Below are 18,716 nucleotides of genomic sequence, written 5' to 3' on the forward strand. Positions count from 1 at the left end.
AATCGTTCAAAATACAAAGAAACAAACAATCACAAAAAAAATTCTAAAAAATTAAGAGCGGTTCTTTAAGAATCTTAAGATTCGCTCGTAGAAAGGCCGGAAAGTTATTCATTGAGAGCTTAAGTACATTTTAGTAATTGTCAGTTTTCTTAAATTGTTAACGGTTCGGTATCTATTGGCCAAAGCCCGAGAAGAAATAAAAAATACGTTTTTTTTTGTATTTTTTAGACCTTTTTCCGCTCCTTTGAGTCCTTCCTATTTATGTTCTTCTATCATGCTTCGGTATCAGAATATGGTTAATTTGTTCGTGTGGCACATTGATATTAGAAAAGCAATAGATAAAATTACCAAAAAATTTGTACCTACATATCGTCACCAAAAATGCCCGAAGACGAAACCACACGCAAATCGAAATTCGTTTTTTGATGGGATACATAAAGTTAAAATAAATGCTCTGGCAAAATTTCAAGCTTCTACGTTCAAAAACAACGATCCTATCCAAGAAATAACATTTCGGAAAATGGGATAATATTGCAGATTTTGTTGTAATGACGGATCCCAAAACCAAGCGTTTCCGCTGTTTTGGTTTCATTTATTACTCCCATTCGTATAGGATTGATAATATCCCGAATACTCGCCCTCATAAGAATTCCATAAAACAGTTTTTCATTTTATAAAGTTTTTTGCGTCTCCTGTAAAGTTTTGATTTTGTGGGTTACAAATTTCTCTTCTTTAAAAGCTTACATTAAAATTTAGTGCGGAACACTTTTTTCTTTGACGCTAACCTCAAAAAATGACGTTTTATGGGAGATTTTGGTCCAAATCTGAAACATATGAAATTATCAGAAAAGGAAACTAACATAAAAATTCTGGTTTATATACCCCTTTTATTGCTGTAATTTTCTTAAAATCCATTACGTCAACTCAAAAAAGTGCAAAATAATTGCAAGCAAAAAATGTAAACGAAAAATTTTGGTTTTTTTTTTTGCTAAAATTGATTCCGATATTTTACCAGTAAATATTATATACTGATTTCATGTCTTCGGCGACTAATATTAAAATTTAATGTAGAATATTTTTGTCTTTTGCACTTTCTCTCTAAAATGATGTTTTGTTAGAAAATCTACCACCAATTCGAAAAATTTCACATTTTCTACTCTTAGTTTAGATTTTTCAGTTTTGGTGTATTCTGAGGGTTATAGTAAAATCTTATGGCGGGAATTTTTTTGGAATATATTAACTTGCTGCTACCCACCCCTAAAGAAGATTTAAAAACTTTATTAAAAACGGGACCAAAAACCCCTTTAGAGAGACGTTGGAAGGTTGATATATTCCACAAAAATGTTCCTCAGAGCATTCTCAGTACCAGTTACCAAAGACACTATAGACCTAAATTGCAAGGATTACGAGGAATCTAACTGCGAATATTTACCAAAACAGTTCACAAAGCGAAATATTGGACCCCCTATTTAGGTTACCACCCGACGTAAACTTTCATTTATTTTTCGGTCCTTCTTCATAATCTGAACGGGGTTTCGTGTAATTTAAAAAAAAGTTGAATCTTGTTGTACCTTGTAATTTTGGCGGGACTACTTGGTAAACATCATCCACAATTAGTCTCAATGGAGAAGCTTTACTACCCTCATGAGCATATATTCATTTAAATTATGAACAAGTTTAACCAAGAAGTCCTTAGCTGAACATTGGTACAAACATGTAAGCATATGACTTACACATACATACACATTACAATGACAGAGTAACAATCACACCTGTTATCACTAAAACTATAACCCAATTTCCTCTCGTCCCTTTCATTCATTACCACCCACACACACAACTATTGTCTACAAATGAACTATTTTCTTTTGTTTACAGAGAGAAGTATAATAAACAAATATTGACACATTTTGTTTAATGGCCTTCCTCCCTGGGTTCTTCCTGCTATTTATTTATCAATTTGTATATACTCAGGGGCTTATGGCTAAAGAGGGTATATACACTTTGATGGTGCGAAATAAGTGCCTCATCGAAATAATGGTTTTACACCCCACAAAGGGTTATGTTGGGGATTACGTCTTTGGGCATTTCAGGTAACGATATATTAAATGAAATAAAATCCGATTTACTTGGACAACTTGGAGTTGCACAAGTCCGGAAACACCTCCTACAAAAGTATAGAAATGTTCACGTATGTGCGGTTGAAGGGCTGATGCTATCATAGGATGAAGGTATGTATATTGCTGTCGGACGACAAATACCTTTTTCATGTAATTTAATAATACAGATATGTATGTATGTATGTAGTTTTCTGTCTACAAACTTCAAGGCCAACATACTAACTTATTTAATTCTATAGTCTATACCACCACTAAAAAAACCATCGACCAGCCCAGCGAAAAATCCTTACCAAATAACGGGTTTTTGAAGTAATTTTTGGTAGTCGTAACTACTTACAAATCGACTTACTAACCCATTACTTTAACAAGGACATGTCTCACTGAATAACTGTTTACTTTATACCCTCAGCCTGAAACTTTCATCTATTGACAATACTGAAATCCATTGCCCGTCCAATAATTATGTATTAGGAGGTTTTCCGATTTTGTGGCCCTTTTTGGACGCATGAACTTCCCGACAAAAATATATTTGGATTAAAGCTTAAAAGTGTTGCGGAGGTGGTACCTAAAGAAATGGATCGACATAGTTCATTTTTGAAGTAGATCTTATTTTGGAAGTCATTTCTTTTCGATAGATATCGCACCCAGCAGTCATTTCAGTTGGTCACCGTATACTTCAGAGATTTTTGACCAACCTGTCAGATAGCATGGACTTCCTCACGGAAAACATAAACATTAAACACATTAACATTAGTCATGTCCGTCCGTCTGTCTGGCTGGAGCGCCCAATAACTCCCGAACGGATCAACCGCTTGTGTTTTTATACCCTCCACCATAATATGGAGGGTATAATTAAATTTGTCATTCCGTATGTAACGCATCGAAATATTCATCGGAGACCCTATAAGGTCTGTATATTCTTGATCAGGGTAAAATTCTAAGTCGATATAACCATGTCTGTCTGTCCGTCCATTCGTCTGTTGAAATCAAGATAAAGCTCGCAATTTTTAAGGCAGATCTTTGTAATTTGTTATAGAAGTTTCTATCACTCCTACGTTGTTTGGTATTGCAAATGGGCTATATCGGTCCATGTTTTGATATACCCCCCATAGAACGGTACCACCCGATTTTCTGTATTTTGAAGGTTTTAGCCTCGTTATCGCACCGAATTGGCTGAGATGTGGTACTTAGTCTTCGTTGGGGGTACAAAACTTTCTCCCAGAAATTTGTAGGCATATGTCCACGCCTTCATATAGCCCCCATAGAATGGTACGTCCGGATTTTCGCTATTTTGGTGGTTGTGGCGAAAATAATCCACCAAAATGGCTGAAATTTGGTATTTGGTCTTCATTTGAGGTACTACACGTTCCATATGAAATTTGTCGGTATAGGTCCACGCCTTCATATAGCCCCCATAGAACGTACCACCCGATTTTCGGTGTTTTGAAGGTTGTGGCCTCAATATTCCACCAAAATGGCTGAAATTTGGTCGACGCCTTAGTATAGCCCCAAGAACGGTACCTCCCTATTTCCGTTATTTTGACAGTTGTGGCCTTAATATTCCACCGAAATGGCTGAAGTTTCCTTTTTGGTCTTATTTTGTGTTATTAAACGTTCCATACGAAATTTGTCGGTATAGGTGCACGCCTTCATATAGCTCCCATAGAACGGTACCTCCCCATTTCCGGTATTTTGAAGGCTGTGGCCACAGCAACCCACCGAAATGGCTGAAATTTGGTAGTCCTTGTTGGAGGTAAAAGCCTTTCTGACAGAAATTCGTCGATATAGGTCCACGTTTCGATATAGCCCTCATAGTTCGGTACCTCCCGATTTTCTTAATTCTGAAGGTTGTGACGTCAATATCCTACCGAAAGACTGAAATTTGTTATTTATTCTTCCATCTGGTTATAAAATATTCCAGAAGAGAATATCAGTATAGGTCCGCGAGTTCCTTTTTCTTTCATAGAAGCGTACCTCTTGATTTTCCGCATTTTGAAGGTTTTACCGAAATATCGGAAAATTGGTATTTGAGTCTAAAAACTTTCCGCCAGAAATTTGTAGATATAGATCGACGTGTTGATATAGTCCTAATGGAACGGTACCTCCCGAATTTCGGTATTATGAAGCTTAGCCACATTGTTTTACCGAATTTGCTGAAATTTGGTATTTAGTCTTCTTCATAAACGAAAGTAAATTAATTGGCCTGGCCGAACTTAACGCCGTTCTTACTTGTTTTATATATAGAGATGTTTCGTCAAAATTGAACCCTGCAATCACACTTTGCGTGTGGTGCGAACCCTCGGCTAGAAGTTGAGACTTTCGTCTATGGACTGATCAAAACAACCAAAATCCTGTTGCCCCTTTTCAGCATGCTTGTATGGACTTGCCAAAAATATATCCGGTTTTTGGAACTTTTGGGGTCCTTATCTTGAAAATTGTGACCAATAGATTTGATAAGGGTATTTATTTGGTGGCCGTAGGTTTTTTATAGCTTTAAGGCAATTATCTCAGGAAGTATGGACTTTTCACCGAAAAAAATACACCGTCGCACAGTGGTCGAAATTCCTGATCTAGGGGGGCGAAATTAATAACTTGCAAACGAATGGAGATATGCTTCTGAAATTTTGCATATCCGTAGTATGTGTCCGTGGTAATATTGGACTAAATATGAACACAATCGGCTAATATTTTGTTATAGCCCCCATATAACGGTACCCTGATATTCGGTATTTTGAGTATTTAAGTAATCTTTTCCTTTCAAATTAGTTGCAATTTGGTACTTAGGGTTTCCAGTGGTCACTAAACATTAAGCTACATTTTCCGCCCAAATTAGGTTTAACTTGGTATTTGGAGTTCCAAACATTCTCTACCAAAAATTGTACACATAGGTCTACGTTTTGATATTGCCCCCATATAACGGTACATCCAAATATTTGGTATTTTGAGGATTTTGGATGTTCTCGTTGCACATACATCTTCTCCACCAAAAATTGTGAACATACGCCAACGTTTTGATATAGCCCCCATATAACTGTTCCGCCCGATATTTGGTATTTTGAGGATTTAAGCTAAATTTGCCATGCATTTATCAGCAAGATTTGCGGCTATTTGCAGCCAAAATTTGATTATTCGCTTTGCAAGACCGCAACTTTGCAACAATTTTTGAAATTTTGTGTGGAAGGTTTCCGAAGCAGTGTTCATATTAGAACATGATTTATGTCTGGAAAAAATAGTGCAATGTGTAAAGTTTGGGAAATTTTAGTGTAAAGTTGAACAAAATATGACTTAAGTCAGGTTCAAGGACTGAATGCGGATCACCTTGTCATATTTACTGGTGGTATCATTTGGGGCTCTGATTACTGTGATATACAATTTGTGTTGCGGAAGTCGACGAAAACGTGAATTTTTTAAAAGGCCGGTGTTCGACTCCGGTGTTCGGTGCCGGTGTTCGACTCTGTCCATAGGTGAAAGTCTTTAAATCCCGGCCGAATGCTGTCCACCAACAAAAACTTATGATTTTTAGAATCTAGTCTTCACAAGCTTTAAAATGAAACCAATATTGGTTAGCTTTCAAAACAAACAAACAAGTTAGGGGTATTTCTGGAACTTTGAAGACCCATATATTGGGAAGTATGGACTTCCGCAGTACAAAATGTATATCCTTGGAATCAGGGTCACAAGAGATATCGACAGTAGATATGCCTAAAAGATCCGCGATCAGGCCATAAACCTGACTTGTTCCCAAAATATTACGAGATGCAAAGTTTTGATCAAATCGGATGATTCATTCGGGAGCTATCGTGCGCATAAGCCGGACCGACAGACGGACAAGACTAAAACGACTCCAAATTTTCTGTATTGTATTTCGTCCAAAATATACTTTGGGTCTAAAACCATTATTTCGATGATTAGCAAAAATTAGCAAAAAGCAAGTAACTGACGCAGTAATTATTTCGATGAAATAGGTCAATTTTAATAAGTACACACATAGATATGTATATAAAATACTTCACATTTACAAGATGATGCGGTAACAATATTAAAGTAGAGTTTTTTTAATGCTAAATTCTTCATTAAATTTTAATATATTTTTACATATTTTTAGATTAGTATCTCAAGAAAAAGTGGTATTAATTTACATATGTATGTACATATCTACAAAATAATTACATATATGTATAAATAAAGACAAATTTATCACAATTTAATTCACATTCTGATTGCAAAACATGGAGCAACGTAACACACAATAATATAAATTTCCTTCGTTGTTATATTTTTAATAATTAATTAATAAATTTACTACAAAGAGCAATACAACAATAACATCAAATAAAATTTTATTATTTTTTAATACAATTCCCGCAATCAGTTCTTATTTTGCATTTTATCCTTGGCTTGTTTCCGTCACCATCACTATAAAGTAAATTATTTTTTTCTCAATTTCAATTTTCTATTTGAAACGTAAACACACAACGAACGCACTCGCAAGTAATTTAATAGCAAAAGTCGGAGGAAATAGGTAAAAACAAACAACACGTAAATGTGTTTAGAATTGAATAAATTTCTTTGCCATTGACAGCCAACTGAGTGGATGGCAGACAAAGTGTATTGATACATATTCAATAGACTGACTACCTCAGCAAACACACATCAACAACAACAAAGAACTCTTTAACAAATTGCTAACACATATTTTTTAGTTAATATGTTTTTATTTTCAATTCATCATTTTTTCCACTAAAATATATCACCACGAATCAACTTTGAGCTACCACACTTGGACAGGGAATATTTGTTGTGTTCACCATTTGTAAATTATGGCAAATTCGCATCGGAACCCGCGGTGACCGCCGTGTGTTCGTTCTAAAGCAAAGACCGCATAAGACTTAATGACGACACTTGGGAATCATGTGTTACTGTTGGGAGTTTTTTTTTCAATGAATGTTTCAATGAGAGAGAACAGTTGAGAATTGTTTGCTTTTATTGTTGCGCCACAGTAAACACCAGATAATAAGTACAGGTACAACATAAATCTTAAGAATTATTCTCTTAAGATTAGATATTCACATATTTAGTTTTCTTTTTGGAAGTGTATTTACTAGGGTTATGACTTTTTTACAACCTCGTATCCCTGTATCATATTATGATGAGTTTTTACGTAAGATTACATAAAATCTTAATTATAAAGTGATTCGATAAAAAATGCTTCCGCACAAAAAGCTTTATAAGTTTTTGATTTTCAGAACTTTGGACCATTTTTTTAAAGTCGCTGTAAGCAAATATTTACCTGAAAACATGGTTTAGGGGCACACGGCATAACCAAAATGATATAACTGCTTGTTTCTCACTAATTTTATCATCACATATACAGTTTGTTAAGAAATTGTTTCCACACTAACAAAACGAAAACTTTCCACGCGTTAATTAGTGAAAAAATGGTTTTTTTTTACCTAGGTGGTCTCGTTTAATGTTAGTATGGCCCGGCTACACTTAGTCGAGTTCTGCTGTAGTTAATATTTATTGTAATTGATGGAAGTCCATCCTGGTGAACTAAAAAACTCATAAAACGTCTTAGTTTTCAGATATTCCCGGCCTATAGGACATTGAGACCTATAGGACATTGTTCACATGTACGAGGGCGGTTCGGAAACTTATTAGCCTATCAATACCTCAAGGTATTCAAAATAGTGGTTTACAACTGTATTTGCATCTTCATTTGAGGTAAAACGCTTGCCAGCAAGGAATTTTTTTTAGATTTGGGAACAAGTAAAAGTCACTGGGAGCTAAATCAGGTGAATAAGGTGGGTGGTCAAGCAACTCGTACTTTAATTCGTTGATTTTAGCCATTGTTGAAACAATATTGTGCGCTGGTGCGTTGTCTTGATGAAAAATTATTTTTTTATGTTGTAAGCCAGGACGTTTTTCTCGAATTTGTACATTTAATTGATCCAAAAGGTTGCAATAGTACTCTGAATTTATTGTTTTACCCTTTTGCAGATAGTCAATCAATAAAATATCTTTGAAGTCCCAAAAAACCGTTGCCATAACCTTACCAGCCGATTGAATTGTTTTTGCCTTCTTTGGGGCACTTCCTCTAGCTTCAGTCCATTGTTTGGATTGTTCTTTTATCTCTGGAGTCTAGTGGTGGATCCATGTCTCATCAACAGTTATGAAACGACGCTTAAAATCATTCTTATGCGTTTTTGAACGACTGTTAACAAATGCGGCACCCATCTTGCAGAAAGCTTTTTCATCTGTAGCTCTTCGTGCAAAATTAAATGGACTCGATCATTTGAGATTCCCATGATATTAGCAATTTCACGCACTTTTATTCGTCGATCATTTAATACCATATCATGCACTTTGGCTACAATTTCTGTTGTTGTTGCTGTTTTTGGACGTCCACTACGTGGTTCATCTTCAATGCTTGTACGACCACGTTTAAATTCAGCAAACCCATTTTTTACTGCTGCACATGAAGGAGCACTTTCACCTAACACATGTTTCTATATGATCTATATGAAACAAAATTTAACATGTGTTCATAACAGAGATGGAAATTTCCAAAACACTTAACCTTTTTCTGTTTATACCGCGCTTTTTGTGCTAGGCTAAGAAGTTTCCGAACTGCCCTCGTAATATGATCTGGTACCCCATTGGTCCATATTGTAACCCTCTTAGTAGGGATATTGTATTCCCAATATTGTTGATACTTGTTAGCAGTTAATCCTTGTTAAGAATAAAATTCATTAAATGTCATGATGTTTAAGCATTTACCGAAAACATGGGGAATTTCGGAACCTTCATTACATTTTAAAGCATTTTCTTGACACCATGCATTTCATGTTAATTATTGGTTTTGGTTATTGTTGTTAAAATAATTTAATTTTTTGTTTATGCATTCAATCTGGTCTTAAACAAGTCGAACAATTTTTTGCAAAAACCCCGACATTTTTATCACAACTATTTGTTATTTTTCACTAATTACTGCATGAAAAGTGTTCGTTTTCTTAGTGTGAAAACAATTACTTGACAAACTGTATATTATTTTATATTATATACATATAACTTCATTTCATATATCATATAAATTAAAAGTGGTTTGTGTGGGACCTTTTCAATATTTATTTAAAGTTATTATAGTCAATAATAGGCAAAACATCATTCATTTGTGCAACAGGAAATAATTTGTTGAGAAAAGAAATTTTTTCATTTCATAGTATTTTTTAACAAATTTTTTTAGTGCTGAACCTTTTTTATAATAAAATGGAATAAACGTTATTTCAGTAGTGCGATTCTCTAACTCATTTTTGGAGTTAAAATGCTTATAATTTCCATAATTAACGGTGTTTTTCGGTAAGTTAGCGACGAATAAAAAGCAGTCGTAAAGTTGTACCGATAGTAAGAGTGTTGTCAACTTTTATTTGAACTTTTCATTCATAGTTTTGCCTTTTAACATTACCGATTTTTGTCGGTAACTCAACAAATGAGTTAGAGGATCGCACTACAGGCTCTAATAGGCAAAAGTTCATTCATTCTCACTAAAGGAAATCATTTTTGAGATAAAATTTCAAAAAGTCATAACCCTAGTATTTACATATAGGTGCACAAGTTTTTATCGCATAAACATTTCATGTATGGAAGTACCTGATGTCTTAAGACTGGTACCAGATGTCTTACGACTGGTTGACGCAAAATAATTACGGTCGCAATATCGAAATCAAGGTATTTTCAGAAATGTTCATCGATTGCTTCAAAGTTATGTTCTATAGGAAACTCGAAAACTGGGCCAACAATATCGATAAAATTATTAATTTAATGATGAAAGTTCTCTGAAAAGTATGAGTGAAGAAAATTTGGCAGAGATATCCGTCATGGAAATAAAATTCCACAAATTGGGAATTGGGATAGCAGAGCGTTTATTTTAACATCCTTGGTATTGGCAACACAATTGGAACCAATTTAAAGTTCAGAAGCTTTCTTTTAATGTTTGTCACTTTTATGGAAATGTCCCCAACCGAAGCTGGGACATTTGTCATCACAATTAAAACCCAAACAAGAAAAAAGCGTGAACTTCGACCGGGCAGAACTTTTTATACTCGGTACCGTTATATGGGGGCAATTCAAATACGTGGATCTATGTCCACAATTTTTGGTGGGAAAAGTAGCCTGACCACTATGTACCCTTTATCTCAAATTATAGCCAATTCGGTCAGAAATTAGAGAAAAAACTCCGAACTTCCTGAAATCGGGTGGTATCCTTAAATGAGGGCCATTCCAGGACCTTTGTCCCCAATTTTTGATGGAGAAGTTGTCTGACCACTAGTAATCCAAAATGCAAAATTACATTCGATTTGGACCGAAAATGTCGATAAAAATTTCAGAATACCTGAAATCTGGTGGTACCCTTATATGGCGACCAATCCAAAACGTGGACATATGTCCAGAGTAGGATTAGGTGGAGAAGATTTACATTCAATTTGGGTCGAAAATGTAGACAATAAGTAAGAACTATCCGAAATTAAGTTAATCTCAACCTGACCTTAAGTCTAAATTGCTGATATCGGAATAAGTAGACCAATATTGGACTATATCGTAGTGGAATTAGATGTGAATTTGGAAGTACAATTACGATGTGCATAGATTGGACCATATCGAGGACTTCCTTTAGGAACAATTTTTGTTGGTGATCGTAGGGTTTTACAGCTTTATCTCCTTTCTATAGTTATCGTCCCATAAGACATTTAATTGATCACTGTGGGATTTTTTTGGGCCATTATGGTCTTGCTGATGAAAAACATATCCCAATAAACAGGACCACAAGAATTACTTTTAGTAAAAATTTGCAAACGATCCTCTGAGCTCTGAAACTGCACTGAAGAAAAGTGTTGAAGTTTAGTGAGGGAGGTACCAAAAGGTGTTGTTCGATAAAGACCCACATGGAACTTGATTTACTGCGCTCGAAGTTTCAATTCGTAAATTATCGTGCTTATCAGTAATTTTAGTTGGTGCTGACGCATTTTTTGGAGCTCAGGAAGTATGGCCATGTCCTTGAAAATTCTTGTACCGTCGCATTATTCACCGCGAGTACAAGTTCTTGCAAAAAAGTTTTAATGCATGTCGAGATCTGGTCTCAAACTGCAATTTTCCGGAAAATTTTGAAATTTTGTGTGAGATGTACCCAAAGAAGTGGGCCGATATATTACAGATTTCTATGGAAGGCTTTATCAATATTAGACCTGTACCGACAATTCTTTGCAGGATTGTTCTAATTTTCACCACACATTTTCCCATTCGCCGAATTTCACATGCGAACTTTTAAAATTTAGAGAAAGGTCGATTTTTATATCCTCAGCCTTTAGTCCAAATGAGGGTATATACACTTTGATACGACCAAAAATGTGCCTCATCGAAATACATAATGGTTTTAGACCCCAAGTATGTTTAGACGAAATTCGTTACAGACAATTTGGATTCGATTAAGCCCAGTCCGTCGGTCTGTCTGCATGTCTATCTGGCTGACTGGCTGGTGAACGGAACGGCTGACTGGCTCTCGAACGCTTCAACCGATTTGAGCCAAATTTTACATTTTGTAATATTTTGCCCAAACTTAGTTTAAGTACGATGATGGGTCATATCGGTCCACTCCTTTGGGTATCTCTCCCACAAATGTTCAAATTTTTGCTGTAAAATGGTGTGAATGATAACTCTAGAAGGAAGCAATCGTTTTCGTTTAAACGTGGCACATCGTATTATTCCTTCCTTCTACATACAGATCGGGTTCGAATATGGAAAAAATTATGTTTAAGAGCTCCTATCGGGTCGTTTTGAAATTTTTTTCATCAGTTGTTTTTGCGGCCCCCATTGCGACAGGGGCAAGTCCATACTTCCTGAGGTAATGACCTAAAAGCTCCAGGAAACTCTAATGGCACCAACTAAAATGGCAAATCCGGAAGATATGGGTATGGACATTATCGGTCCACTCCTTCGGGTACCTTCCCCTTAAGCTCCAAAAAAGCCTGCCGGCACCAACTAAACTGGATAGTACGTAAGGTAACACTCGAAGTTGATCCCAATTTCTTACAGACTCGGATTATGTCCGAATATTGATTTCATCAGACCACTCTTTAGGGTACCTCCGTAATAATATCTGTCGTTTGGCCGTAGTTACGACGGTAGAATGTTTTCGGGGGCAAGTCCCTACTTCCTGAGAAATTGGCCCAAAAACTCAACAAACCCCTATAGACGTCAGAAGCATTGTGTTTACTTTTTTTTCTTTAGGTCCGAGACTGAGGGTTCTTTATATTTACAATTGTATGGTATGGTTATATAGCCGGTTAAAGTAACAAATGGACTAATTGGACTAACATTTTTAGAGAAGGGTGTCAAAACTCTTGGTGCTGAGGTTTCCTATCAAAAGAGAAAGCCGAAATGCCAATTTACATTTAACTTGGTTGGGAACTTTGGCTAAAGTATTAAAAATACGTAAAATCCGTAGGTAGCATTACATAGGGAGCTATACTACAACATTGATTGACCTATGCCAAAAATTTTGGTTGGACAGTTTTCTGGGTCACAGAGAACTTTAAAAATGTGGCTAAAATCGTCAACTTTACTAAAATCTAATTTTGGAAGAGATATTAGGCAGTAGTAGAAGTTAGAACCGAATCTTTACTAAGTTCAAGATTTAACGTGGACATGTCTAAATGGACTCCAAATTGTCTGAAACGGATTTGATCCAAATGTTATCGTTACATTGTTCAAACCCTCTTATAACAACAAATGAAAATACTTATATGTATATATTTTTCATATCAGTTTTCGTTTTATTCTGCATCCACTGTTTGATATACTGCTGAGCAATAATTCACATAAAAAACATTTGGTGTGAGTAATTGTTGATGAAAGATAATAAAAAAAAGTAGGCAGAGAAAAAAATGTAGTGCGGTATCAACAAAATTCTCCGCTTATTAACGTGATGGGATGGGGGAATTTTAGAGCAGAATGACACTTTAATTGATACTTTTGCACAGACAAGCTATGTATGTAATAAAGAAATTTATTTCCATATAGAAGATACTGTAAGAAATAAAGTTCCCAATCAAAATTAAACATTATTTTATTTTATAGTTATTTTTTATTCTTTGCCAAATATGTATATTAATTAATTTGTGTATTTGGGGTTTAAGGGACAGTGACCGATATTAAGGGACGTTATTGTTGTTGCTTGTCTTTATTCAAATTCATTGACAATAGACAATGATACCTGAGCGTACTTTTCTATATCTATTTCACTTTTAGTAACAAAATTGATACCAATTTAAAGCTCAGAATGTCTTTTTTAATATTGGTCAATATAATTCAAATCAATACAATGGATGTAAATGGATGTATTACAAATCAAATCTCAAAAATGAAAAATTGGATTGGATTAACGACTATTGCGATATCTCCGTTGTTTGACCTCCCACGCCAACCTAATTTGCATCATTGTAAAAGTGACATTCTCTCCTTTCATTTGCTTTTGGAATACTCTTAACTTATTGAAAACAACAAATAATTAATTTTATTGGATTGACACGAAGGTAGTCTGCGGTGACAACAATGAAAAGTGTGTAATGTTTGCATTCATAAGAAACTGTACGGTTTGAATCTCTAAAGTTTTAATATGGGGTGATATTGATCGTGTCCTGTTTGATAAATCGGAAATTTCTTGAAGCAATCCCTTATTTTTGGCGCAGTTGTCCTATTGAAACGTGTAATTGTTCCACAAACATCCCATACGGGACAAGGGAGACTTTTGAAAAATTTAATAATCTCTAATTCTTACACTTAACTACTTTCCTTTGGAGTTAATTTTCTCACAAATTGTGCCACTTTTCATATTTCCACCAAAAATAAATAGTAGGAGAACCTCAAGTCCCGTTCTAAGCCCTACAGTTTCGGTTTCATTGCTGCACACTAACTTTTGTAACAGACTGTATATGGGGATTTCTGAGTGAAATCGGACACTTTTTCAAGATGAGGTTTTTGATTTTCTTTAATTTTTGCTGTGGTGATGCTGCTCATTAGCAAAACATTTTAGTATATTTTCAGATTTTTTACTAACGGTTCCAGACATATCGCGCCTTGAAAAAGTCAAATTCTGTAAAAACTACATGCAAAGAAATACTCATAATTTCTTTAATATTGGTCCAATTTGAAAAGTCTTTTTTGTATGTTTTGTTGTTTTATCATCTTTTTAATAAAAGATAGCAAAAAATTGAACATTGGGCTTGGATGCTATTTTTGCGATTTTCTTTAATTTTTTTTGTATTAAACTGCGATCAATTACAAAAATTTTAAGCCCTATTTGGTAGTGGGATTCAGACGATTACTATTTTTTCTGACTCTTTTAAAAATTGTTCATACAATTTTTTCTTTATACCAGTGTGAAACATTTGTTTTTTTACTGAAAAATACAAAATTACATTTTTGAACATTTGTTTTGTTGTTTTATTTAGGAATTTGTCTTAAACATCTTAAAAACTGCGTTATTTTTCGATTTTGAAAATGGATTAGCAATAAGTGTACCAGCCGGACAATAAACTAAATAAATTAATAATCAAATAACCACGGTTTGGGAATGGGCATCCGAGCCAAATAATCTATCAATTATTACAATGGGATTTTCTGAAGAAGATATTTAAATTTAAAATGGAGTTGAATTTGAGATATGAAGTGGCTAAACTTATCGCGGGAACAAAAAAAAAAACGCCATTCAGTAATACCCACTAATGTTGGTACAATATTTAATTTAACTATTTTTAAGATGTTTCAGATAAATTCCTAAATAAAACAACAAAACCAATGTAAATAAATGTAACTTTTTATTTTTTGGTAAAATAACAAATTTTTCGCAATCAGAAAAAAAAGTAATCGTCCGAGTCCCACTACCAAATAAGACTTACAATTTTTGTAATTGATCGTAGTTTAATATAAAAAAAAACAGTGAGGAAAGGATCAAAGTCGGGCGGGGCCGACTATATGATACCCTACACCACTGTAAATATGTAAAATATAAATCGGAGCTATATCCAGATCTTAACCGATTTTGATATAATTTGGCACATATATTTCCAGACCGAATTCAGTCACACATTCCAAATATCATTGAAATCGGACATATATATCGTGTTTGGAGCAGAAAAAAAAACGAAATCGGCCGAAAATATATATGGGTGCTATATCCAAATCTGAACCGATTTCGATATAATTTGGCACATTTATTTCTAGACTGAATTCAGTCACACATTCCAAATTTCATCGAAATCGGACATATATAGCGTGTTTGGTACAGAAAATACGTGAAATCGGTCGAAAATATATATGGGAGCTATATCCAAATCGGAACCGATTTCGATATAATTTGGCACACTTATTTCTAGACCGAATTCAGTCAAACATTTCAAATTTCATCAAAATCGGACGTATATAGTGTGTTTGGTGCAGCAAATACGTGAAATCGAGCGAACATATATATGGGAGCTATATCCAAATCTGATCCGATTTCGATATAATTTGGCTCATTTATTTCTTGACTGAATTCAGTCACACATTCCAAATTTCATCGAAATCGGACATATATAGCGTTTGTGGTACAGGAAATACGTGAAATCGGCCGAAAATATATATGGGACCTATATCCAAATCCGGACCGATTTCAATATAATTTTGCACACTTATTTATAGACAAAATTCAGTCACACATTCAAAATTTCATCAAAATTGGACGTACAGTGAGTCAATTAAGTATTTTGCCTCTTTAGAAAATTGAAAATTTTTCAATAAATTCGTTTGAAACCATCAAATTAATGGTCAAAAAGTCGAATATTTATGTGTAGTATGTTTGTGGGTAGTTTTTATCCAATATCTGCAAGAAACGCAGCGAAAGGCTTAATGGTCTTCTAGATATTGACCAAAATCTATAACAACATAAAATGTTTTACCTCAAAAAAGTATTTTGCCTTTTACATATTTTTTGAGAAAAACACATTTTTGTTACACTCTAAAGATTTTTATTGTAACCGTTGGAGATTATGACATTATGCAACTGTTTCGGCACCAGTTCTACCACCTTGCGACATGTTTACGCGGTTATTTTCTCCAATTTTCCTACATTAGTTTTTTTGACAATATGTTTTATTAATTTTGGTCATTACCGACATTAATCTCTAAGAAAATCAGTGAAAAATGATTCGCCGCTACCTTCAAATCCTAAATAAAAAGCTAAGACGCATCGCGAATAGTGAAAGAAATTACAGTTTGGAACTAGGAAAATTAAGAACAGAGACAAAAATATTTAAAAAATCGCGAAGATCACTCCTGACCGCTTCCAAAAATGAATCGTGTCTTCAATACTAAACTCGGAACCAATGTCTTGGATGAAGTGTCCACAAGGTTCCAAAATCCAAAGATATTGACGGTGTTATAGAAAGAAAAAACCATATTATTTTTTAATAAATAAGACAAAATAGATCGCTCTTTATTGGTATTTTCCCGCAACATGTGAGGGTCATCCGATGCAAAAATATTTAAATACCTTCGCCACTAAACCGCACCATTTTTAAAATCCAATTTTATAACTTCAGAGGTCTTGGCAAGGGATGATTGTTTCCCTATATTTTCCAATTATTTTCTAATGTTTTATTTGCTACAAAACCGTCAATATCTCTGGATTTTGGATACTGGTGGGCAATTTATGCAAGACATTGGTTCTGAGATTAATATTGAAGACACGATTAATTTTTGGAAGCGGTCAGGAAGGATCTTCGCGATTTTTTAAATAATTTGTTGCCTCTGTTCTTGATTTTCATAGTTCTAAACTGTAATTTCTTTCACTATTCGCGATGCGTCTTAGCTTTTTATTTATTTTTTACGCTTTTGTTAGGATTTGAAGGTAGCGGCGAATCATTTTTCACTGATTTTCTTAGAGATTGATGTCGGTAATGACCAAAATTAATAAAACATATTGTCAAAAAAATTAATGTAGGAAAATTGGAGAAAATAACCGCGTAAACATGTCGCAAGGTGGTAGAACTGGTGCCGAAACAGTTGCATAATGTCATAATCTCCAACGGTTACAATAAAAATCTTTAGAGTGTAACAAAAATGTGTTTTTCTCAAAAAATATGTAAAAGGCAAAATACTTTTTTGAGGTAAAATATTTTATGTTGTTATAGATTTTGGTCAATATCTAGAAGACCATTAAGCCTTTCGCTGCGTTTCTTGCAGATATTGGATAAAAAACTACCCACAAACATACTACGCATAAATATTCGACTTTTTGGCCATTAATTTGATGGTTTCAAACGAATTTATTGAAAATTTTTCAATTTTCTAAAGAGGCAAAATACTTAATTGACTCACTGTATATAGCGTGTTTGGTGCAGCAAATACGTGAAATCGGGCGAAAATATATATGGGAGATATATCCAAATCTGAACCGATTTTCACCAAAAGCAATAGCGTTCTTCCGACGGCTAAAAAAATGGTATTCCCCAATTTTCAGCGAAATCGGTCAACAAATGCGACCTGTATGTTGCGAACGGACGGACGGACGGACATGCATAAATCGACTCAGAAAGTGATTCTATGTATATCCCTAGAAGGAACTATGGGTCTATCTCGCTTCCTTTTGTATGTTACATACAAATGCACTAACACATAATACCCCTTACCACATAGTGGTGTAGGGTATAATTAAAGAAAATCGAGGGGATCGAACATCTTTAAAAATTGTTTTAAATATTAAATCGCAAAAATAGCATCCAGGCCCACTGTGCAATTTTGTTGCTATCTTTTATTAAATAGCTGATAAAACAACAAAACATACAAAAAAGATTTTTTTCAAATTGGACCAATATTAAAGAAGTTATAAGGATTTGTTTGCATGTGGTTTTTACAGAATTTGACTTTTCAAGGCGCGATATCTCTAGAACCGTTAGTAAAAAAAATCTGAAAATATACTAAAATGTTTTGCTAATGAGCAGCATCACAACAGCAAAAATTAAAGGAAATCAAAAACCTCATCTTGAAAAAGTGTCCGATTTCACTCAGAAATCCCCATATATGTACATATAGGTTGAGCCAAAACCAACCACATAGTGGGGTAGGGTATAATATGTAAGTTTGAATGTCAATAATACTCCCTATATTTTAGAATAATTTCTTATATTTTTGTGATTTTGGCGTATTTGTTAAAAAAAAAACATACAATGAGGTTAATGGTTGTCATTGGGCATTTCAATATCATACAAATGAATTTAGCTTTTGAGCCCAATTAAAATTAAACATTTCCACAAAATTTTAGAAACAAAATTATCTGAAAATCTTTCCAGGTGATTACCATTTCTAAGCCGTTTATATGTCCATTGGAATAGAATTTAATGAGAAATTAGTTACTAACCTTATAGTTTTAGACCCATCTACTTAATTATTACTGGACATTTATTCGTGTGCTTTTCATGATAATGCATGAAATTCAACGAAATTGTATTTGTAATTATATATTTTTTGAGTTGAGCTATTACGACTTAAGAGGGGGGAATTGAA

At 34.3% G+C, this 18,716-nt stretch overlaps 1 protein-coding gene across 47 annotated transcripts in view; it reads right to left on the reverse strand.

The window, feature by feature from the left end:
- Positions 1–18,716, reverse strand: part of LOC141406562 (cyclin-dependent kinase 12) — an 87,155-nt gene that overhangs the window by 32,763 nt on the left and 35,676 nt on the right. For 7 of the 47 annotated variants that reach the window (XM_073992262.1, XM_073992254.1, XM_073992252.1 and 4 more), the window contains exon 1: positions 6,759–7,019. The exons of 15 other annotated variants lie outside the window; for them this stretch is intronic. Coding sequence is in view for 1 of the 32 variants with exons in the window: in XM_073992239.1 (XP_073848340.1) it covers positions 6,901–6,931 (31 nt within the window). In the remaining 31 variants the exon portion in view is untranslated. Of the gene's footprint in view, positions 1–6,290; positions 6,574–6,758; positions 7,058–18,716 lie in introns of those variants that run through there. 25 more of the 47 variants (XM_073992280.1, XM_073992288.1, XM_073992258.1 and 22 more) reach the window with 21 other exon arrangements.

Source organism: Musca autumnalis, unplaced genomic scaffold, assembly GCF_047663935.1.
Source record: "Musca autumnalis isolate F117 unplaced genomic scaffold, ASM4766393v1 scaffold_5, whole genome shotgun sequence".
Taxonomy (NCBI): Eukaryota; Metazoa; Arthropoda; class Insecta; order Diptera; family Muscidae; genus Musca; species Musca autumnalis.